This window comes from Triticum aestivum, chromosome 2A (genome assembly GCF_018294505.1).
Source record: "Triticum aestivum cultivar Chinese Spring chromosome 2A, IWGSC CS RefSeq v2.1, whole genome shotgun sequence".
In the NCBI taxonomy this organism is placed as follows: domain Eukaryota; kingdom Viridiplantae; phylum Streptophyta; class Magnoliopsida; order Poales; family Poaceae; genus Triticum; species Triticum aestivum.
In genome coordinates, this window is record NC_057797.1 from 777,588,980 (window position 1) to 777,613,606 (window position 24,627).

The following is a 24,627-nucleotide window of genomic DNA, read 5'->3' on the forward strand; positions in this document are numbered from 1 at the left end:
CACATAGCAGCCGAGAATCCCAAATTCATCGTTGAAAACATTGTTGACACTTCTATTGCAGAAACTCTGAGATCGTGCCGTCATGACTCTTAACTAGGTCCACGACTTCACATCGAAAAGTATCTGACGCCAACAAAAAGTTAGTTGGTGATGCATTGTTTCATGGATGAACATTGAACACGGTGTATTTGTTCTCTATTAATGTAGCTACCTCAGCTTAGGTGCAATGAACAAAAAAATACATGTGTTTGAGTGGCATACTTTTGTTTTATCCCTAAAATGTGTGTGGTTTGTCGATTCCAAATCACTGAATTTGATGTATTATTGAGTAGAAATTCATAAAATCGCTACCCGGTAGGTCACCAGCTAATTACCCTCCATCATTGCGCACAAAAGAGAACCATGGCTTTGTTTGTTTTAATGCTCAATAACCCAGAAGGCAAATGTTTGTAACAGAGATCTGTTTGATGGGTTCAGCTGCCGCCGTTAGCCGCACCCGTCAAATGTAGGCGTTCTCACGAGCAATTCACATTGTTGCGATGCTTCTAAAAATTCCTATGGCAAAGCAGGGTTAGCGTTGATGCGTCTCCTTGGGAATTTCTTTTTTGTTTGAAAGTCTAGTCTATCAAATGTTTCACTATATATCACTAAAATAAAATGCACGAATCTAACACGTTGAAAGGTGGATAAAAGAAGGCGAGAGGGTATACACTCTCATTGGGAAAAAGAAACTTGGAGAATACAGAGACAGGGGCATAGTGGTCAAATCGTCAGCCGTGGCTGCCCGCCACCTTCCAAGAAGACCAGCACGTATACATGGTATCATCATGTGCCACTCCACTCCAAGCTCACACTCCCATGGCCATGCATGTACACCCACCGAGCAAGCCAAACTAAGCTCAGCCAAGCCCAATCATCCAAGCTTCACTTAAGCAGACGCCAACGCAAACGATAAAGCCAGCGACCACGAAGCTCATCGTCTTCCATGCATCCGGCAGGTGAAGCACCACCTTTACTAGCGACCATCCAGGAAGACGACGAGCTGGCGAGCGAATCCATGAAGAGCGGCGGCGGGGTAGAAAGCTGCAGGTGCGAGGTGGAGGCCGTGGGCATCAACTACCACATCACCGTCTCCGCCCGGCCTCACCCGCTCAAGATATGGAGCAGGCCCGACGACCTCCTCCTCGACGCCGCCGGCGACCCCGCTGCGCCTGCGCCTCCGCCGGTCAGCCGCAGCAGCCGGTGCCGCCTCGTGCTCCGCAACGTCAGCTGCCGCGCCCGCCCTGGCGAGCTGCTCGCCATCGTCGGCCCCAGCGGCGCCGGCAAGTCCACGCTGCTCGAGATCCTCTCCGGCCGCCTTGAGCCCAGCTCGTCCAGTCCTACTGACCTCCGCGTCAATGGCTCCCCTGTCGACGCCGCCGCCCTGCGCCGCCTCTGCGGCTACGTCACCCAGCGCGACGTCCTCTTCCCGCTGCTTACCGTGCGCGAGACGCTCCATTTCAGCGCGCGCCTCCGCCTCGGCCCAGACGCGTACGACGCCGCCGCGGTTGACGCGCTCGTCGACGACCTCGCCCTGGCCCGCGTCGCCGACGCCAGGGTCAAGGACCTCTCCGGAGGCGAGCGGCGCCGCGTGTCCATCGGTGTCGAGGCCGTGCGCGACCCCGCCGTGCTGGTGCTCGACGAGCCCACCTCCGGCCTCGACAGCGCGTCCGCGCTCCAGATCGTCGGCGCGCTGCGGGCAATGGCCGAGTCGCGGGGCCGCACCGTGGTGCTCAGCATCCACCAGCCCGGCGCGCGCATTGTCAAGATGTTCGACGCCGTGCTCCTGCTCGCCGCGGGCTCCGTGCTCCACCACGGCTCCGTCGACGAGCTCCACGCCCTGCTCACCGGCGCCGGCCTCCGCCTGCCCCCGCACGTGGACGCCGTCGAGTTCGCCATCGACTCCGTGGACGAGCTCCGCCTCCACCTCCACCTCCAGCAGCAGCAGCAGCGCGACCGCCGGTGCACGCTGCAGCAGCTCTTCCAGCAGCACAAGCTCCAGGCCCAAGCCGAGGACGACTCCTCCAGCACGCTCGCCGCCGGTGGAAACAGCAATGGGCAACACCAGTACGCCAACTCGTGGCCGGTCGAGGTGGCGGTGCTGTCGCAGCGCTTCTTCAAGAACGTGGCGCGGACGCGGCAGCTCTTCGCGTGCCGCACCGTGTGCATGCTCGTCGCCGGGCTCGCCCTCGGCTCCATCTTCTACGACCTCGCCGAAGACAAGGTGGCGGAGCGGGTCGGCCTCTTCGCGTTCCTCCTCACCTTCCTGCTCTCGTCCACGACGGAGGCGCTGCCGGTGTTCCTGCAGGAGCGGGAGATCCTGGCCAAGGAGACCTCATCGGGCGCCTACCGCGTGTCCGCCTACGCAGTGGCGAACGCCCTGGTGTTCCTGCCGTTCCAGCTGGTGCTGGCGGCGGTGTTCGCGGCGCCGGCGTACTGGCTGACGGGGCTGCGCCGCACGGCGCCGGCATTCTCCTACTTCCTGCTCCTCATCTGGCTGGTCCTCTACACGGCCAACTCGGTGGTGGCGTGCTTCGCGGCGGCGGCGCCGGACTTCGTAGTGGGGAACGCGGCGGTGCAGGGCGTGATGGGCTCCTTCTTCCTCTTCTCCGGCTACTTCATCCGGCGGTCGGCGATGCCGGCGTACTGGGTGCCGATGCACTACCTGTCGCTCTTCAAGTGGCCGTTCGAGGCGCTGCTGCTGAACGAGTTCGGCGGCAAGTGCGCGGCAAGGGCGATGGGGGTGTGCGTGGCGACCGGCGACGAGGTGCTCCGGCGGGAGGGGATCGGGGAGGAGTGCCGGTGGAGGAACGTGGCGGTCATGGTCGGCTTCGTCGCCTTCTACCGGGTGCTCGGCTACGCCGTGCTCCGCGTCCGCTGCAGCCTCACGCTCAGGGCCGCCGCGCGGTCCGCATTGCTGTCTTCCTCCTCACACTACTCTGCTTGCTTCTCTGCATCTACCAGTACCAAAGCTTGAATCCGTTCCTTGCATGTGTTCTGTAGATCTTGCTATGATTTTGGTTGTAAATTATGGGACTTGTGATGAGTAGAGGGACTAATTATATTTCGTCTACATCATCCAACATGAATCACACAAGGCATTACCTACATATTATTATATGGGAAGCACTTATATTATATACAATGGATTAGCTTTAGATGTAATGGTTCCATGGCTCTAAAAGTACTCCATTTTATATAAAAAGATATTAACATCTCGTATAATGGAGAAAAATGTCCTATTAATTAACGGAAATTAAATTTGGCGAACGATCATCTTTTTTTCTTCCAAAAAATTTGTGCAGGGATCTTGGCGCAGGGCGAACGCCACGTAGATCTGCTGACGTCGTTCGCTGTAAAGTGTTCCCTAGCGAACGCTCGCTTTTTTTCTTCCAAAAAATTTGTGCAAGGTGTGCGATCAGGGAACTCAAACTCCAGACCTCCTATGGGAGACCCGCAGGCTCTACCAGTTGGACTGAAGCAGGTTTTGTGAATTACATGTACTGAACTTGTTTATATGTATTTGAAGCTAAATTCTTCTAAATTATTCATTTTTTCCTACAAAAAAAACCAAAATCCAGAATTTTTCCCATTTTTGAAAGAGCAAAAAATCCCTATTTTATAGGGTTTTTTAAAAAAAACGTGCATGTGCATTTTTATTATATGTAGCATGGAAATTCCTAGGTCTTTTTTTGTAATGCCTTACATGGCAAGCTTTTGGGAAATTTTATCACTTATTCAAGGCAATTTCGGAATTGCTATTTTGCTTTTTTACATGGCAACTTTAATTACTAAGCGCATGGCATTTTAATAATTAATAATATGGAATTTTATTATTAAGAGGATGGCAATTTAGTTACTAAAGCATGACATTTTAATAATAAAATAATATGATATATCGGGGATGTCAGTTTTATGATTAACAAGATGGCAGTTTTATTATTGAGAGCCTGAGATTTTTATTATTATTGGCATGGCATTTTTATTATTAACAAAACGGAAGTTTTATTATTTTAGAGGGTGTCAATTTTATTTTTATTGGCATGAAAACTTTTTTTCACTGACAAGGCAGTTTTAAGATTTTTATTTTTATTGACATTTTTATTTTAATCATAGCATTTTTGTAAATTTATAAATTAGCAAGGCTTTCTTATAAAGTATTTTTCACATTTTCATATCATTGAAAATATACATTTTATGTTTCTCTCTTTTTTATGAGAAAAATATGTATTTTTTGTCATGGTTATATTTATTAAAAAAAATAGTAAACTGGGCCAACGGGGGGTTCGCTCTTGCCCTCCCTAGAGCGAACGGCCTGAAACGTTCGCTGGAGGGCACCTTCATGAACAAACAAATGTTCGTTGAAGGGTAGCCCCCAGCTGACGTGTCCCAGATATTAGGGTCCTAAACTAATTGCTAAGAAATTACACGAACATTACCAATAAGGTTTGACAGCTAGGGTTAACCTTTAGGTACATTTTGCAGGTTCTACCAACAAGTAGGCTCAACACCTGACAGCCCAGGGGTGAGTGACAACAGCTACAAAGTCACCATTCACACAGACAGCGCTACGTCACACTGGAAAGGAAGGTCTCACAGAATTACAGTACATATTAAGGGCTCGAGGCCCAACATAGCTCGATAGCATCATATGGCGTGTTCGGCAACTCTGGTCATCATCGAAGCTCTTCGCCTTGGCTATTGGAGGGATGATCTTGTGAAGGAGATCATGTATCTCCCAAGTCCCAACAATGTTGCGGATAGGAGGAGATCCTCTGTCACCACAAGCATCAGAATGATTAGTACTAGTTCCCAAACAATTTCTAGGAAAAACAACTGGAAGCAGTCATACAGCCAAATGCATGGACTGTCGGCTATCAGTTAGTACATAGCAGTACAACAGATGTAGTTGATTACCCTGTTAATAAACATAACATCTTTATTAATGCTGTAATTCTGTAGGAAGAGATGCCATAATAAACAGTGAAATGTAGCATCAGATTGTAAAGTAAAAGATGAATGGAACAGGAGAGGAAAAGCAGAGTTACATACCTGCAGGGCCGTGGGCACCCTGAAGAAGACTATTCGCCGACAAAAGGCTTCCAGAACATGTAGGTGACCTGAGCAAGATCAGTCAAATCATTCCCCATTTCTTTGTTTGGTTAGGTAACTAGTCGTCCGCGGCAGATCCAAGCCAGGCAAGCATAATGCAAGGGAGAACCAAGCAGAATGGAAGAGTACTCTTCTGCCCTCTGCCTCTACTTGGAGGGAGTAGACAAAAATACAGTTTATGAAAATTTGAAACAAAATCATTCACGCCGTAGGGTTACAAAAATAGGGTCCAAGGCTAATAAAAAATATACTCCCACTTTCATTTCTGTATACATTCATTGGGTCTAATACACAGTAGCATCAATTGCCTACACAATGCTGTGTGTTGACAATGTGGAAAATACATGCCTCGGCACATGGTATAACCAAGGTGATGTACTGGTGATGTATTTTCAGAGTATTACATAGTGGATGCACAACAGCTCCTGAATCTGTAAAATTGAATTTCATCCTACACTCTACATTCATCCACAGCCAGAATGCAATTGATGTCACCGAGGGAAACATGAGGGAACAACTGGTACTGAAAGAAAACTGCAGTGATCCCAGGCATCAAAACTAGTAAGCATCTTCCACATCCACTCACAGATCCACACGCCGGGGACCTTCCTCCTCACCGGCAGATGACTCAATATGAGGCTCAGGTACCGCCGCCGACGAGAGCCCGGCTCGTAACCCGAGAGGCAGCCTCGAGATGATGAGCCTCGCCACATTCTCCGCGGCGACGGCCCCTGTCTCCATGGCACTCGCCGCGCTCTCAAAGGTGTTCACGTAGTACAGGTGCCTGCCGTCCAGTATGATCGGTGCGAAATCCTCCGGGGCCTGGTAATGGGGGTAAGCAGGCCAGTCTATCCGGATGGTCTCCTCCCTTGTGCTGTTGTACATTGTGCATTGCCACAGATAAGATAACAACTATTTTTTTTGCATAAAAAAGATACCAGCTCTTCAAGGAAGAAGATATCATGCTGGCACCAAAATAGCCTAGCCATGTCTACTTTAACAACTAAATGGAAAATTTGTTTATATTCAAGCTCTAACCTGAACATCTGATCCAACAAAGCATCCTCCAGCTTCACACGTGAGAAAATTTTGTAAGTCATGTCATGTTCGCCGTGCTTCTTCCGAACTGAGATGCACGAGAAGGGGATATCAGGGAGCTCCATGGTTCCTATCAGCTCTGGAATGTCGGACACGGAACTCAGACCAAAGAATTTCTACATGGAAACATAAAAGACAGCACAGGTAAGTGGTTTTCTTTCTCGTGGTAACTAACCAAGACTAGACAAGTTTAGTGCTTCAAAACAATAGGCTACAGGAAGGAATGAAGTGCAAACAACACTTACAGGGTCCAAGAGGCCTCTGACGAAGGTTGTATGGGTATGCTGCATCTTCCTTGGTGGAATAGAGATCGGAGGGATAAACGTAATGTTCACCTCATCGAGGGGCGTTGCAACAACCGTCACCGTGCAGTTATACTCATGACCTTTATTCGATTTCAGAACATAGTAATCCCCTGCATCAGAGATTGACTCTATGCCTTCTTGGAGATGCAGAGTGGCGTTAGCAGTCTTGAGCAACCCAGCAGCTAGCTGCCAGTTGCCTCCTTTGATAGACCACAGTCCAGACTCGGAGCCAGCTAAAGACACAGCGCCCGCTAGACCACTTATGCTCGTGCTTTGTCCATAGTTGATCCTTGTTATTACCTGTCCGGGGCCGACAAGGGGGCATAACATCAGGAACATAGTTATCAGCAGGAGACTGAGGTTTTTCAGAAGCTACTGAATTAAGATTTTCCAACTGTAATGGTATATGCTAGATCTTCCAGCCACATATCAGCAAATTAGTCCTGACCAATATACCATTTACAATATGTTTTGCTAGTAAGGTCTTCTGAAGATAATAATAGTCTTGAAGCCAAATAGATATACAGGATGAAAGTGGAAAGGTGGTTATTAACTGAAATGCGGGTTAACATATATTAATTCTTCATTAGTCCTAGAGTGCTACAACCTATATTTAAGATAATAGTCTTGAAGCCAAACAGATATACAGAAAAAAAGTGGAAGGTGGATATCACCGAAATGTGGGTTAACATATATTCCAGTAAACGCAACTATTGGAGCATAGAAAGGACAGACCCAGTGCATAGAAGCTCCCACACAAGGTGGGGTCTGGGGAGGGATTATAGGAACCTAGTCTTACCCCTGCAAAGTGCAATGCAGAGAGGCTGATTATTTAGAATAGCTCAGAAATATTGCTAACATAGAAAACTGTGAGTTATCAGTTTAGATGAAAGAAGGAAATGAAACATACAGTGACAAGCTCTGATATGGTCTGAGTATTCAGCCCGGCATCAATGAGCTCCTCCTCTAGGGTCCTGCGAGTGAGCCCATAGAGGCCTGACCATTTGAGCATCTCCTCAACGTTGTCGAACACAGGCCGGGACTCGAATCCGTTGTAGTAAAGCATAAACTTTTGCAACATTTCCTGCATAGCAATGTGTGAGTATTAATTCAATGCACTTCACCATATGATTACTGAAACCTAGAGAACATGCGCACCATTTCATCCCAACTGAGAAAGAGGTAAAATGAAAAGCAGAGCCAGTTTATAAGGTAAAGGACGCAATCATGTCCACATAAAGATAACACTAAAACTACAAGTCAAACTATCAAGCAGACTAGAATTGTTTGCTGAGATCTCAAAGGGCCACAGTAATCAAGTTTAACTGAACTTGTACCATAAATTCCCAGAACAGAAGGCCCATAATCTAATTTGCGAATGTGAAGTTTTTGCTAGAACAGATAATCACTAATGGAGTAGTAGTAGGAAGAGGGTGAATGAACCTGCACGAAGCTGTCCATCCTGAGCAGAGAGAGACCATATCGCCTGAGCAGCAGGAGCGAGTTGGCGAGGCCGTGGAGCTTGCGGCGCAGCCAGGAGCTCCCCGGCGGGGGCGGGCGGAGAGTCTTGAAGACGAAGCGGGCGCCGTCCCAGATCCCGAGCCAGTCCTCGTCGTCGTCGCCGCCGGTCTTGGCGGTGAGGCCGAGGAGGTCGGCGAAGCGGCGCACGTGGAGGTTGCGCGGGTGGATGATGGAGCCGCCGGCCTCGAAGACTTCGCCGGCGACGGTGACGGTGGCGAGGCGGCCGCCGACCCTGTCACGGCGCTCGAAGACGCGGAGCTGCGGGGCCGGGTAGGGGGCGGTGTAGTTGGTGAGGAAGAAGGCCGTGGAGGCGCCCGAGATGCCGCTGCCGACGATGCAGATGTCCTCGGCGGCGGCGGCGGCCTGCGGGGAGGGGGGAAGCACGAGGAGGAGGACGGGGAGGAGGAAAAGGGGCGGCATCGCCGGAGTCAACGGGTGGTGGTGGTGATTCGCGGCGCCGGAGTCGGTCGCCGCCGTTCACTCTTTTCTTCTGCGCGTGTGCTACACTTTTTTTTCCTGTTAATTAACAGTGTCAAAAATAAAACAGGTTCGATACGACTGATGACGGCAGTAATGCTCAAAAGTAAACTTGGGCAAACGTCGGGCCGGGCCGGGCCGGGCTTGTAAAAGCCCAACCTTTTTGTATCAAGCCCGAGCCCGGCCTAAAGCCCGAAATACGCGCTGTTTTCAAACCCGAACCCAGCATGAAATCAAGCCAAAAGTCTGTGAACATATTTTTTTATTGTATATGCACGTGCAAGCCCGGCCCGAAACCCGAAAGCCCGACCTAAAATACAGGAAAAGAGAAGTCCGAACCCAGCACGAACTACCTTCCAGGCTGCAAAACAAAGCCCAAGCCCGGCCCCAATGGCAACCCGACTTTGGTTTTCTTGGTCAGGCTCATGTTGGGTTGCTAATGCTCAAGTCTACTTATAGGGATGTAAACAACCCCGTTTACACCCACTAATGATCTAACAGTTTAATAAAGAATCTAAGAAAAACAAACTATTAAGCTAGCTAAGCTAACTAAAGTCGGGTCGGCCTGCCAATGCTCAGATCTACTCATAGGGATGTAAACGGCTCCGTTTAAACCTACTAATGGTTTAACGGTTCAATAAAAAAATCTAAGGAAAGTAAACTATTAAGCTAGCTAAGCTAACTAAAATTAAAACCATATGCATACAAGGCTAAGAGACAGTTCTTTTCGGCTTGTTATTGGCATCAATAGTTTTCGGTGCCTTCACTTTTACCATCTACAACATCCATGTGTAAACATACCAAAATTCTAAGCCATCAATCTATACCGCTACAAAAATTGTACTAAGCGGCCATCAATCATACAACTTGTACTCCATACAAAACAATCATCCAAAAATTTCACTAGCACACATCAAATTAGCATACAAATACCAATCACCAAGCATACGAGATCAAAGAAACAAAGAGAAGCAAGGAGATAGAGATAGCAGGCGAGTATGAGAGAGGACAAAGAGAGGGGAAGAGAAGACGAGACAGAGAGAGGGACACAGAGGATTTGGGCAATGATCTGTGGTGCTTGTCTTTAATTAATCTTTTTAGGGCTTTGGTTTTGTAAGTCCATATTCTAAGTTGTAGATTGCCCTTTTTTAAATTTTGTTTTCTATTAAATATATAATATATAACGACCTAAAGCATCATAGCTCAATTTTCCATTTAGCTCTCTCCTAAAGACTAAAGTAACTAAACAAAAAAATCCAACGACAACTACCAAGCGAACCTGCAATGATCTGGCGGTGCTTGTATTTAATTAATCTTTTTAGGGTTTGGGTTTTGTAAGCCCATATTCTAAGTTGTAGATTGCCCTTTTTTTGGATTTTGTTCTCTATCAAATATATAATATATGACAACCTAAAGCATCATAGTTCAATTTCAAGTGCATGAAGTTGCTTCCATTTAACTCTCTCCTAAAGGATTAAAGTAACTAAATTCAATGAAGAGCAAAATAAAAACCAACCACAACTACCAAGCGAACCTGCAATGATGCAACAAAGAGCTGGCAGTGCATGTATTTTAATTAATCTTCTTAGGGTTTGTATTTTGTAAGCGCATATTCAAAGCTGTAGATTGTCCATTTTTTGGATTTTGTTTTCTATCAAATATAATATATATAACAAGCTAAAAGCATCATAGCTTAATTTCAACTATATGAAGTTGCTTCCTTTAACTCTCCCCTAAAGGACTAAAGTAACTAAATTCAACGAAGGACAAAATAGAAACCAACCACAACTACCAAACGAACCTGCAACTATGCAACAAAGAGCCGGCGACTGGATAAGAGCTATACAGCCATTAATAGACCCATAGATGAGAATCAATCAATAATTTCCATGCACTTTTTGTCTGCATAAAAGAGATCAAAATCCCCGGACTCCATTAACGAAAGAGTACACATATTAGTTCATCCGTACGTGCTTATGTTCATAGTACCAAAGCCAAAAAGAACAAAATCCAGATCGCACCCAAAAGTGCTGCTGCAGCTGAATTTTAGTGCACCTACCAACTGCCTATGTTTCTAATCATTCGGCTGTACATGCCTCCCTTCTGACTAGTTCTTATTTACTCCTTCCGTCCACAATTAGACGTATTTAGACATATTTTAGTTTTAAATACATCCATTTTTACCCATTTCTGCGACAAGTAATTCCGGACAGAAGGAGTATTCCTGAAGGCATCCAAAAGGAAGGAGACTGAAGCTCGCCAGTGCTGCTTCTGCATCACTCTTAATTGATTCACTTCATACATACTGACATCTATACGCATACTTTTTTTTGCGGGTGAAATAGCATTGTATTACTCAATCACAAGGTCCTTACAATCATCCGATGCTATTTCCACGACCTCAACTGGACCACCTCCTAACCAAGTCATGGTTCTACCTTGGGTTCTAGCAAAACTAGCTAAGCTATCACTAGCTTTATTCGGAGTTGGAAATACATGTTTTTCTTAGACCCAATAAGTACTTAATCTCTCTAAAAATTGAAGAGTAAACCGAGCGATCCGTTCCCGAGCTTGATATAAGAGTGACCGCTTCAAGAGAATCCAGCTCCAACGCTATCGGCACGTCACATCGTTGTATCGCCAAGGACAAGCCCTCCATACATGCGCACAGCTCCGCCTCGAGGGGGTCTCTGCACGAATACAACACCCTGCAAGCGGAATAATTGATCGCGCCCATATGATCACGCAAGATCATACCCGCCCCAGCTTCACCTGATACAGAAAAGGATCCATCCGTGTTCAACTTGCACCACCCCAGGTCTGGCTTCGTCCATCTTCGTTCCTCCTGCACTCCAGCACTACTCCCCTTCTTCCTTGGCATTCGCCATTCAACATATGATTTTCCCTTGGTAAGATCAGCTTGTGGGTTTTGCTTGATACCAATCAAAGACTCCAAGTAACTTTGCAGAAAGCGTACGGAGGCTTCCATCGGCGGGGCAGGCTTAGCATGAGTGAGCTCATTCCGGACAAACCAACTTCTCCAAAAGATCATTAGTATCATTGTGCGCTCAAGATCAGTAAGAGGACTCAGAACGTGTAGCAGCCATTCCTTGCCATTATTCAACATAGATGCGATGTCGGGAAGCCGCCATACCTTGGCCATGGCCAGAAACAGATCACGACCGAATTGGCATCGGACAAACGGATGGAAATTATCCTCCTCTTCAGTCCCACACACTGGGCATAAGCCACTAGTCTCCAGCCCAATGCGATATTTCCTCTGCCAGGTAGGAAGTGCATCGATTGCCATGCGCCATGCAAAGTGCTTGACAGTTGGGGGGGGCTTCACACTTCCAGATGAAATCCCAGCATGCACGGCTCCCTGAAGGCGACGTGCTGGATGCAGTCGCAGTACTACGATGCTCCTCGTCAAAGGCCAATTCATATGCTGATTTGACAGAAAAAAATCCATGCCGCCCAGGGCCCCATGCAATGACATCTCCCTCCATTCTAGGAGAGGCGCGAATCTTCAATATCTCATGCACATCTGCATCCACAAAGTAGTTCCGAAGGAGCTCAATATTCCATGACCCATTAGGGTACCCAGAGACGAATCGGATGCGGCATTGTCCTTGCGAAGAAATCGGTTTATAAGAGAAGGGTCTCGGGATCCAGCTGTCTCTCCAAACCCTTATGCTTGCACCGTTTCCAACTCTCCACAACAGCCCTTTTTTCAACAGCTCCAGACCATGACATATAGCTTGCCATGAAGATGAACCGTTTCCAGCAAAGACTGTATCTTCCAGTTTACCATCCGGATAATAACGTGCCTTTAAGACCCTGGCACAAAGGCTATCAGGCTTGGTTAGTAGCCTCCACGCCTGCCTAGCCAACAGAGCTTGATTAAACAACATGAAATCACGAAAGCCAATACCCCCCCTGTCCTTGGGCTGCATGAGATGATCCCAATTCTTCCAGTGTACCTTCCTCTTGCCCTTTGCCGACCCACATCTATACGCATACTAGATGAGACGGGTGATCAATGAACAGATCAATACATTTGACGCGTAGTTTTTGGTTTGATAAATAGAAACGGACAATAACAATCACAGAATTTCAGAAAGGGAAAAAGGCAGTTCATTACTAGTACCCGCCTTCTGCTCTTAGTACCAGTGCCAAAGAAGAGGACATAGGCTGAAAGCAGAAAAACAATCCAGATTGCAAGCAAAGTCCGGAGTACACAATTGAAATTTCATGCAGCGTTCAGCTTGTACGTGTCTGGCTCTCCCTTCCAACCGAGTCGTGCAAGATCTCAGAAAGCTTCAAAGGGAGTGAAAACGAAAAGATCCTGATGGATTACCACGCCGAGCGGATCGATCAATCATCGTGTCACCAGGTCTGGCACTATTTATATTCATAGAAAGGTGAGGATATGGCGGAACTCATCTCTGCCAAGGTGTTGTTTTGCAGTCACCCTCGCCTCCGACGTAGTAATTGTCCCACTCGTCAACATTAACAGGCTCGCTGAACGAATGGATATCATCGTTAAATCAATTGGCATGTACCACTGGATATATTACCATATGTTCAAGCACAGTAGCATTCCCGAGGATGTAGAGTGCCAGCTCAAGTAGCCCGAATACGTGACAAATTCCCGACATGTGGACAAATCACCATGCGCCTGAATGTAATTATGGTGCTGGAGAAAATCAAAGGAAATACAATGAGATTCTTCTTTTCAAGAGCAAACCTGATCAACATTCAAAAGTAGGAGTAGTTTATGCGCATGAGGAAGGGCAGTTGGAAGGTCGGTGAAGGTGAACCTGAAACCATAGTTGTCAAATGAGTGCTCTCTCATGTTTGACACGAATGTTGCCTCTGACAACTTCAAACATTGAATGAGCACAATTTCCGTCAGATCCTCGTCAAGCTCAAATTTGGTAAGATTCGGAGCACACAACTCTATCATTTTCAGTTTGCAATGGCGCACACGCAGGTACTGCAACCGGTACAGCTCCTGTCGTATGCGTAGACTTGAGAAGGAGGAGCACCGCTCTATGCTTATACTCTCGAGAAGAGCACAGCTCAGCAATAGGCACTGGAGATCACTTCCACTGATCGATGCCATATTTAGCGTGAGTTTCTTAAGGTTTGTGAGACCACAGAAACTGAGGGGCAGTTTTAAACATACGTAGCCCAGATTAAGAGACTTGACACAAGAGCCGTTTTGACCACTGAATTTGCACAGAGGGAAAATATACATGTTCTTGCAACACGTAGAGTCGAAGAAAGTGAATTCTGTGAAATCTAGAGCAATGTGCTTAGCCCTTGACGCGGTGGCGAAGTTAACCCATCTATCAATGTGATACTGGTGCTTTCTGCGAAGCCCAAATTCGACTGCAAACTTGTCCAGCGTAGTCGTAGTTGTAGTAGAAGTAGACCACAGTGGGCGCAATAGATTGTTCACATTGGTGATGAATTCAGTAGTCTCAGTTTCCTGGTTAGTGACAACTACAAACAAATCCTGGTCCTGGCTAAGAAGGTGTATAGGGTGAGCACCAGGTCTGGGTGGCAGATCCTTAGCTGTCTCCATTCACGAGAGAGTATGCTCATCCTCACGACATCTCTGATTGATAACCGCGACAGTATATCACGCAGCACATCCTACAATAAGCACGAGCAGCAACTTAAAAGTAGTCATGAATCAGTATTCATACTCCTTGTTGAAGTCAAGATTTAGCAGTGTATGAAAACAGCGATCCTTACATGGGGCAGAAGGTGAAGCTCCACCGCCACCAATGATCTCGCCATCCTCTTGGAAGAACCGTGTTTGCTTTTTACAGAGAATTCTTGACTGCTAGTATATCCACTACTGCTTCGTTGGTCCATCAGGGTATCTGCAGGTCAGGAGAGAGTACAGACTTGTCATGGAGGAATAATACATGTCCGCCGTACTTCTCATTTCATAATAGTATTATCTTGCTGCGACAACAACGTTGTTTCAGCCTTTCATGAAGCACTTCTGAATTGCCTAAATGTAGGATATATCAGTTCAGTACTCTACCTGAATCAGTTCATGGCACCAAAGCTAAAAAGAAAAGGCCAGATTGCATGCGATGTGCGTGCACAACTGAATTTTCGGTGCACTTACTACTAGTTAATCATTTGCCATGTACAGTTTGAGATCAGTCGATGCAAATATGGTGAACATAGGCATCTTAATAATAATTTACAACTACAAGGATGTCGGCAACGAAATATATAATCTGGAAAAAACAAGATTTGCAACGTGGAGCCTTAGATCGGGATTGCAATCTGGATCACACATTTCATTAGGGCACGAGTCCATCAATTTTTGTTCCAACAGGGATTAGGAATGCCTTGCAATAAACCAATTCATCAAGTAGCAGATCGCAAGATACCTTCGGATCTCGGGAGGACGGAGTGGCCTCCGGAGGGATTGCCGGACGGAGAGTGCAGATTAGGAAGGACGAGACGCGCCGTAACCCTGGGTCGCCGCCGCGGAAATCATCGCCTTGGAACGGAGCTCGCCGCCGCCGTAACCACTGGTGGCTCCACGGACTAGCATCGGTTGCTCGGGGAGAAACATAAGGAGAGCAGAGATTGCTATCTGGACCGCAATTTCACATCCAACGGACAGGTTTCTGTGGGTATTTTCTACGTAGTAGGAGTATTTATTAATTAGTACTCCCTTCGTTCCTAAATATTTGTCCTTTTAGATATTTTAAATAAACTACCACATACGAATGTATGTAAACATATTTTAAAGTGTAAATTCACTCATTTTGCTCCGTATGTTGAAATATTTAGAAAGACAAATATTTAGAAACGAAGGAAGTATTTCGCAATTTCTTTCTCATGCTGACAGGTTGGCCACAAACATGTGTTGCATAATTCACTCATCCCGGCCTTTTCTGTTTGGATACGGCCTGAAAGTCAAAAACGATCGGGAATGAAGAAGTCAGGGTATCAATTTCAGGGATTCAGATGTCAAGGTTCGTTCACGACATGCTCTACAAACACAGTTTTTGAATAGACTTCACTTCGCTCAAACTGGGGACGCGGAGAGCACAACGACCTGCCTATATCATCCGACCCAGGATGGACGTTACAGAAGACGCCACGCTGGGCCTCGCTCACGACTGCGCCCGGCGCCCCACAATGACGGTGACCCCGTGCAGGCAAGCTGTCCACCCGTCTATGGCCCACCTAGCCGGGTCACCCGGGGAAACGTCGTCGAGACATGTTAGACAGCTCGCATCACCCCAACCTGGCTCCACCAGATCTGACCGCCCCGGCCCAAAGGCACCATCAGGCAGGTCCGGATGGGCGGTCGCGCGCGGGGCAGCGCGCTAAACGGCTCTCGCGGGTGCCGGAAGCCGCCCAATGACGGTGGCCCCGGGCGGGCACACGGGCCACCTACCATGGACCACCCAGACGTGGAGCCACGATCCGAGCTATCCGTAGAACCCCGTTCCCCCATCGTCTCCATCATTGGTAGGTGCCTGCCGCACCAAAATACATCAACGGCCGAAACAAAAAAAACATTAGTGGTTGCAACAAAAAAGCCACTGACCATATGGGATCCAGCAAAAAACATTCGCCGGTCCCAGCACAAATCGTCGTTGGTTGCAGTAAAAATCACCCCTTATAGCATTGGTCATGTCCCTGGATGCGAAAAAATAAGCGGCGGCGCCTCCTCCACCGCAGCCAACGACCACCAACAGACCCACTCGCAGCTAATTCCAGCTTCTTCATATCCAGTTGCAACTCCGTATGCTGACGGTTATAGCAAAAACAACTACTAGTTTTCAGCTTCACTATCAGTTGCAGCAAAACGAGATGCTAGTTCGAGGTCCTGCTTCGCCTGTTGCAACAAAACCGGCTGGTGGTTCCAGCATCGTCGTTCGCTCACCAGGCTGCAGCCGCCATCATGGTCACCCTCCATCGTCGTCCTTTGTAGCATGGGCGCCCGACATGGTCTTAGCAGCTCTGTCGCGGGCACACACCTAGGGCCCTCTTCTCACAACGCAAAGCGGTGGTTGCACCTTGGTAGGGAGCTGTAGCAGCATGGGTGGGTGGATTGATGGGAGACGGGAGTCAGCTTGTTGCCATGGGAAGGGAAGAGGCCGAGGAAAAAGGGGATCAGGAGGTGGGAGATGATGGTCCGGGTCATTTTCGAGTAGATAAAGCGGTGGTGGGGCTGACGTGTGCGTGTGAGGTAGCCGGCTTGCTGGCACCAAACATTTACCTCTGTCAAAACAATATCATGTCTGAGAAAACTTGAAAACGCATTAACACATGGGGGTTGCTACATGCCGCCGGACGGATCCGCCGCCTCGCGAGCCATCGGTTCTGACACAATCGACCAGCCAAACATCTTCCTCTACTTGCAAGGTCTTGTTGCGGAAACATTTGCAACATAGATTATGTTGAGTTTTTTTTGGCAACATTGGTCATTTCTTTTATGAATCATAAGTTGTGTTGAAGATTTATTTTTAGGTCAACAAGGGACTAGTTGCAGAACCACTTTCAAAAACAATGGACCAGTTGCAGAACGTGAGATTACCTCCCGGCCGTTTCACTAGCCCATCCGACAGACATGGAGGCCGCAAACACTCGCACAAGATCAGTCGGTTGAAGGGAATCACTTCCCTTAACGTATACTCCCTCTGTCCCAAAATAAGTGTCTTAAGTTTAGTACAACTTTATGCTAAAGTTAGTATAAAGTTGAGATACTTATTTTGGGATGGAAGGAGTAGCAAACAATATTAGAATTGATTAGCAAGGACAGATATTAGACCAATTGGCGGAACAACATTTGTTCTTCTTTACGGCATAACATCAAGATTAGTTGTTAATCGGCTTGCATCAACATATATATCAAATTAACACAAGCCAAAACATATTTAGTCTCAAGCAAGCGTGGATGTATTGATGGATTGATATGTCTCCTAGCCTACCTAACGTGCGTAGTAGTGATCAAGATTGCAGCTACTCCCAGCACCACGAGTTCTCCCTACGGACCTCGTCCAACTCATCGGCGGTGTAGTCGTTGCGGATGTAGAAGTGCGTGCGGATCTCGTCGGTGGTCTTGCCCCGCATCTGGTCCGCCACCGTCCGGCACGTGAGGTCCAGGAGCCCCTGCATCTCCAGATAGTTGGCCGCCGCGATGAGGTCGAAGAGCGTGTCCTGGTCCACCTGCACAAACTGGTCATCGAAGCGCCTCAGGGGGTCGTCGGCGGTGGGGCCGTAGCGGTACAGGGCGCCGTCTTCTTCGTCCAAGTGCCGGTTGACGTACTCGAGCACGCGCGCCAGGATGGGGCCGGTGACGGGCAGCGGGATCACCTTGTTGGTGGCCACCATCGACTCCTCCTCCTCCAGCATGCCCTTGATCGTCGCCGACGCGCCGCCGATGGCCTCCTCCGCCACCTCGAACTCCTCGCCGTCCGACGAGTGGAGGCGGACCATCTTCCTGTTCTTATTAGTGGACGTGGACATCGTAATTGTTGGGTGGATCTCTCCTCTGCCGATCTTCGAGGTTGGGGTGGGTTTTGCGACGGATCGCCGCGTGTTTGTAGGAGACGATTAATCGGAGTCGGTTCAGAACGGGCCGTGGCCGACTCCAGTTGTTTGTACATTGTACGCTTCACCACCGACATTAAAACAAACTTTTTATATAACTAGCAAACAAGCCCGTGCGTTGCAACGGGAGCGAAAAAATCACATTTCATACACACTCTCGAGACATCAGTAAATCTCTTGAAATCGTGAACGATATCACATGAAAAACAAAATGATAAGTGATGTTGCGCAAAAACATAAAGACGTGATGATTTTTAAAGTGTATTCAAGGTGTTTCCAATTTAGACAATATAAATATCTATCTAGTTGCAAGTATCTCTTTACGCATTTGTTGTCGTTCCTTCTCGGTGGTGCCCAACAAATATTTGCATTATGATGAAAATAACATTTGCAAAAGAGCATTATTTTTGCCTCCTTGATATATGTGTTTTTTGTAATCCAAGTAAAGTATTAATTTGGTCGCAAACATGTTAGACAACTCCATCGAAAACAATCAATTTGCAAGGGAATGCATACCAAATGTTCAAGTTTGCATATCAACATCGATATTCTCAAGAAAAAAATTATGGAAACAATTTAAAACAATATGAAAATTAAAGTCAAGCCATTGGTTTACGTAAAGCTTGTATCAGGAACATTGTACATTTTTCCTACATCAGAAACATTTTTATATACACGCTTAATACTTTCCAATTTCATGGTTAACATTTTCCAAAACCTATTTATTTTTTATGTCTACTTATTTTATACACATTCTACTTTTTTGTATACATCAAGAACATTTTTACGTACACGTTTAACAACATGGTACATGATAATATTTTTGAAAACTTATAATTTTTATGTCTGCTTTGTTCCATACACATTGTATATGTTTTTGTATACATTTTTTATATATACATCAGAAACATTTTTTCCATGCACATTTAATTTTTTTAATGCACGATTAACATTTACTAAAGAATGAAAAATATATTATTATTTTTCTATACACACTGTACTTGTTTGTATATAATGAAAACATTTTTTCTATACAAGCTTCACATTTGTTTAATGCATGATTAACATTCTTTCAAAGTCCGCATATAAGTGATTTTTATAATTAAAATATTTATAGTATTTCGAAATAAAGCCAAAAGAAGAAAATACAAAGCGAATGTAATAGAAGTGAAAAAGAAAGAAAAAAAAGTGTTGTAGGCCGCGTTGGGCTGGCCCAATCAGGCATCTTATCTAATAGAGAAAAGAGGAGCAAAAAGTGGAGATTTTTCCTACATCAGAAACATTTTTATATACACGCTTAATACTTTCCAATTTCATGGTTAACATTTTCCAAAACCTATTTATTTTTTATGTCTACTTATTTTATACACATTCTACTTTTTTGTATACATCAAGAACATTTTTTACGTACACGTTTAACAACATGGTACATGATAATATTTTTGAAAACTTATAATTTTTATGTCTGCTTTGTTCCATACACATTGTATATGTTTTTGTATACATTTTTTTATATATACATCAGAAACATTTTTTCCATGCACATTTAATTTTTTTAATGCACGATTAACATTTACTAAAGAATGAAAAATATATTATTATTTTTCTATACACACTGTACTTGTTTGTATATAATGAAAACATTTTTTCTATACAAGCTTCACATTTGTTTAATGCATGATTAACATTCTTTCAAAGTCCGCATATAAGTGATTTTTATAATTAAAATATTTATAGTATTTCGAAATAAAGCCAAAAGAAGAAAATACAAAGCGAATGTAATAGAAGTGAAAAAGAAAGAAAAAAAGTGTTGTAGGCCGCGTTGGGCTGGCCCAATCAGGCATCTTATCTAATAGAGAAAAGAGGAACAAAAAGTGGAGATTCTGGGGTCGAACCTGGGTCTCCTAGGTGGGAGCGCGAGGGTCTAGCCAGTCGGTCTGGCCATGCAGTAGTGATTTGCTGGTGGGTTGGCTCTTATTGTATCAAAACAAACGGCCGACTTAAAGAAAAAAAACGAATCGTTTTTCCAACTTACCGGTGGCATAGGTGGGTAATTCATGCGAACTCCAGGGGCAAATTGTGCAACGGACGACAGAAACCCAACATGTGAATAGTACCACCTCGCCAGATAAAAAAAACTCAAAAAAATCATCTAATCGCGGGACGAAACTAAGAATATCACCTTGCTTTATTAGTGGCTCGTGCGTTGCAACGGGAGAAAAAACATCCTCTTATATATCTAGTTGGGTCAGTTGGACAAACTGTGCGTGGCCGATTGGCGGGTTGTGAGGTCGAACCCTGCCATCGGCTATTTTATTTTTTGCCAACTCTCCGGACATGGGCCACCGCGCGTCGTCAGGTGGGCTTTCCCCGTTGGGCCAAAACGGGTGGCAAGTAACGAAACCAAATAGCATACGTGAAATTAATTAAAGCGGGACCAAACAAAGCGGGACGAAACCAAGAATATCACCTTCGTTTAATAGTAGGTATAGAGGTATAGATTGCAAAAACTGTTGTCACGTACGTATAGCGTTTTATGTACGCATCTGCGACACAACTGAACTGTACGTATTTCATTTGATGGTATACTACGATAGTAATACGTGCCGGCAGCAATCCAACCAACGAAATAAAAAATCAATAGATTCTGGCCAACATGGAATCAAAATTGCCTTTTCGCAAGAAAAAGGAATGAAAATTCCCTCCATAGGCGGAACTAAGCATAATTTAGATGATTATATAGGTTTCTTGTGGTGCAAGAAACCCACCGGGTTCAAGTCCTAAATTTGACATGGGTGTGAATATTTTCTGCATTTATTTTAGTATTTCCGATCCTAATTTTCCAGTGGAAATGTTGCTGCCATTTTTTATGACAGCCTCCACTTATCTTATGAGTTTACGAAGATTAACATTGAGTTCCACATCTTGTGAATTTACCTAGATTAACATTGAGCATTGCTATGGAGAGGCAAATGTAGCAGCACACAAATTAACCAAGATGGCTATAAAGACTATTTGTAGTGCATGGATGGAGGAAGCACATGCGGAGCTTTTCGCCCTTTTGATTAATGATGTAATCATTTTCCCAAGTTAATAAAAGCAGGGTGTTTATGGCAACGTGTTTGCAAGAAACGGACATGGCAGACCCCCCCCCCCCCCATACACACACATCCCATGCACACACACACACACACACACAACATATCTAAACCGCATACCAATCACTCCTGATTATGGGGTACTCTTGCTCGAAACACCATGGCCCTTTGCAAGATATTATATAGGCGAGGTGTGGCACCTTAGCATGAGTCATTCTCGTACCCTTGAAGACGTGTTGGTTTCTCTCTTTCCAGGCATTCCACATAAGGAAGATGAGTACCCCACTGCGCCATGTCTTTTGATTGTTGTCAATATCGCTTCATCCAACCAAGTATCGATCGAAGAAAGGAAGTTAATCTGCAAGGCCATGTGACGGTGTCCCGGATTGGGGGTCACTCATCACATCGTCACACGACCAATGGGACGGACCGAGGACCCTGACGGTGTGAAATACCGTCAGATCCATCGGTAGGGGTCCAAGCGCAGCTAGAAGTCTTAGATCTAAAGTTGCACAAGGGTTTTACGTAGTTTCGGGCCTCCGGAAAGTAATACCCTACATCATGTTTGTTTTGATTATTCATGGTGGCGGGATACCTCGTGCGAGGGGTTACAATGGTGTATGATATTGCTACCGAGAGTTACTATCTGAGAATAGATGCTCATGGAGGTCCCTTGTCCTCCCTTTATATAGACGGTGGAGTCCTTGGGTTTACAGAGATGTTTGGGAGATACTATTAACATGACATGTGGTGGGACCCATAGAAGAGAAAATAAGTCAAAGCACCTAAAAAAGGAAGGCATACTGACAACGAAAGTCAAATGCATCTCTTCCTCGCTATGGTTGACGTGGCAAAGTGGTGTGTCCAATATAATATGCAAGGAAACAACAAAAGTTGATGACAAAAGAACAACAATTGGCGCACAGCGTGAAGTGGCATGAACCTAATTATTTCCGCGAGCGTTAGTCATGGACCGAAATATGCAAGTTTGAGTGGCAGAATTCGAATATGCAACTTCGGCAGTGGCACATACCGACCTTTCCCAATTTTTAAATGTTTCATTTTTTAATGGTACATACATTTTTAAAAATTCCCTGAACAAATATTTTACACCGCATGAAAAAAAATTCAAATGCACAATTAACTGTTTTATAATTTAAATTAAATGGTATTGATTTTAAGAATATAAATAAATGTAAGAACAAAATTTAGAAGAGTTCTGAAATATATACAAACACAAAGAGAAAACAAAAATGAAAAAAAAATAGAAAAATCGTACATACTAGATGGACGTCTGCCTAGCAATAAGTGAGACATAGACTCTCCACAACAGGAGCACTTATGTCACGCATTTTGATGTAAAAAAACTTATATCACGCACATTGCATCAAGAAGACAAAGATTCGCACAGGTGCGCCCTACTAAGCCAACCCATTGTAGTCAGGCAGTGATCGAGCACTGTAGTGATCCGGATCACTGTAACAAACAGGTTTATCGCAGCGAACTGACACTGTGGTTAACCGGTTATTGCTTGTGCATTTTCTACAAAATTTGAACATTTTTTAAAACACGGACATTTTTGTAAGAGGAGTTTTTTAATGCAACAATTGTTTTGCATTTTATGAACAAATTATGAAAGCATGAAAGATTTTTGAAATTGCCAAATAATTTTGAATTAGCGAAAATTATTGAAAACAAGAGCATTTTTGAAATTAGATACAATTTTGGGGACAAAACGAACATATTTAGAATTATTGAAAGTTTTTTTATCTTTGTTAACAAATTTTGAAAACGGAAATAGTTTTGGAAACTCCCAATAATATTTGACAACATGAACACTTTTAAAACTTGGTACTCCCTCCGTTCCCCTATATAGTGCGCCTTTGCTTATGGCGTTTATACCAAGACGTGTGCTGGCCCTTTTATCTGGACTAGAAATGCCCTATGCTTTTGTCAGACTGTAACGCATGTGGGTGCATGCAACTTCGCTGCAGTGGTCCAGCAGAGGGATATCTTCGTCCAAAGGTGTTAATGCGCACTACATTTCGGAATTTGATCCAAATTGTTATGCGCACTATAATATGGAACTGAGGGAGTATTACTTTTGAATATTCCCAAACATTCTTTAAAGGAAGCTTTTCTAAAAGGAAAAAAAATTGAAAGAAAAGGAAAGCCAGTAAAATGAAAATGCAGAAAAAAAACAGTAACAACCAAACTAGAACCTCCAGTATTCGACAGAATCGGAGAATAACTATTCGACAGAATGAACAATATTGAGAACCTCCAGTTTTTGGACGCCCCTATGTCTTGCTTAATGCGACAAGTAGGGCAGCCTCGCCTGGGCGAGCGCAAGGCTGGGTCGGCCCAGTGCGCAGGAGGCCGCAGGCCGCAGGCCACAGCTTCATTATTTTCTATCTTTATTTAGGTTTTCTATTTTCCTTGTTTGCTTTCTTTCTTCGTTTTAAACTTTTTTTATACTTCCAAAAATTATATATATATATATATATATATATATATATTACAAAAACACTATGCATAAATCATTTGGAAATGTTCTAATCAAGCATTTGAAAAATGTTAAGTGTGTATATAAAATATTTCTCATGTACACGAAAAATGTATAAAAACCGTAAATAACATGTATTAGAAATTCGAATTTGTATTTTAAAATATTAATCAAACATTTTGAAATCATAAATAAGTATTCAAAATTATTTAAAAATGTTAAATGTGTATAGAAATTTGTTTCTCATGTATAAGAACATATCTAAAATGTGTATAAAAATGTAATCAAGTATTTGAAAAATATTAATCAAGAATTTCAAAAATGTGTATACAAAAAATGTTTCTCATGTATCGAATATGTATACCAAAAGTATACAATGTGCATGTAAAAATGTTGATCATGTATTTACAAAATGTTAAATACGTATGAAATAAATGTTCCCGATGTATACAAAAAAGGCACAACATACATTGTATAAAAGTAGACATACAAAATCCATCCTACCACCCAGTGGTATATATACCCAACATACATTGTATTAAAAAACTAGTTCTGTATTTTAAAAATGGTAAACATGTAATAAATTGTTCTTGATGTTTTCATAGAATTTACATTGTATTTGAAGGAATATTACTGCCATTAAAACAGTGCTAAAGAATGTAAACAGTGAAAACCAAAAAGAAAAAAAAGAAATACAAAGGAAACCAAAAAACACCCAAAGAAAGACAAAGAAATAAAGAAAGGAAAGAAAAAACCAGCGAAAACTGGGAAAGAAATAAAGAAAGCAAAGAAATCATAGAAAAATGAAGAAAAAAATGCAAGGAAACAAAGAAAAACAAAGAAAACCAACAAAAATTAAAAAAGC

At 44.5% G+C, this 24,627-nt stretch overlaps 4 protein-coding genes across 4 annotated transcripts; 1 reads left to right on the top strand and 3 right to left on the bottom strand.

Annotated features, from left to right (window-relative positions):
* The first annotated feature begins 827 nt into the window (after positions 1 to 827).
* On the top strand, positions 828 to 3,204 carry LOC123191157 (ABC transporter G family member 5). The gene has a single exon (XM_044603942.1). It carries the CDS (start codon positions 986 to 988, stop codon positions 3,014 to 3,016), a length of 2,031 nt encoding a protein of 676 aa, XP_044459877.1. The 5' UTR covers positions 828 to 985; the 3' UTR covers positions 3,017 to 3,204.
* Positions 3,205 to 5,387: 2,183 nt separating this feature from the next.
* LOC123191158 (farnesylcysteine lyase) lies at positions 5,388 to 8,609 on the bottom strand. Its single transcript, XM_044603943.1, has 5 exons — positions 7,998 to 8,609; positions 7,465 to 7,638; positions 6,495 to 6,854; positions 6,190 to 6,365; positions 5,388 to 6,025 (listed from the first exon to the last, which is right to left on the bottom strand). Exons 1-5 carry the CDS (start codon positions 8,493 to 8,495, stop codon positions 5,734 to 5,736), a joined length of 1,500 nt encoding a protein of 499 aa, XP_044459878.1. The 5' UTR covers positions 8,496 to 8,609; the 3' UTR covers positions 5,388 to 5,733.
* Positions 8,610 to 13,290: 4,681 nt separating this feature from the next.
* LOC123038289 (F-box protein At5g03100-like) lies at positions 13,291 to 15,119 on the bottom strand. Its single transcript, XM_044462153.1, has 4 exons — positions 14,975 to 15,119; positions 14,319 to 14,449; positions 14,088 to 14,216; positions 13,291 to 14,049 (listed from the first exon to the last, which is right to left on the bottom strand). The coding sequence occupies exons 2-4, from the start codon at positions 14,439 to 14,441 to the stop codon at positions 13,291 to 13,293; spliced, it is 1,011 nt and encodes a 336-aa protein (XP_044318088.1). The 5' UTR covers positions 14,442 to 14,449; positions 14,975 to 15,119.
* Positions 15,120 to 17,430: 2,311 nt separating this feature from the next.
* LOC123186685 (SKP1-like protein 4) lies at positions 17,431 to 18,160 on the bottom strand. The gene has a single exon (XM_044598401.1). It carries the CDS (start codon positions 18,072 to 18,074, stop codon positions 17,568 to 17,570), a length of 507 nt encoding a protein of 168 aa, XP_044454336.1. The 5' UTR covers positions 18,075 to 18,160; the 3' UTR covers positions 17,431 to 17,567.
* Between the last annotated feature and the right edge of the window lie 6,467 nt (positions 18,161 to 24,627).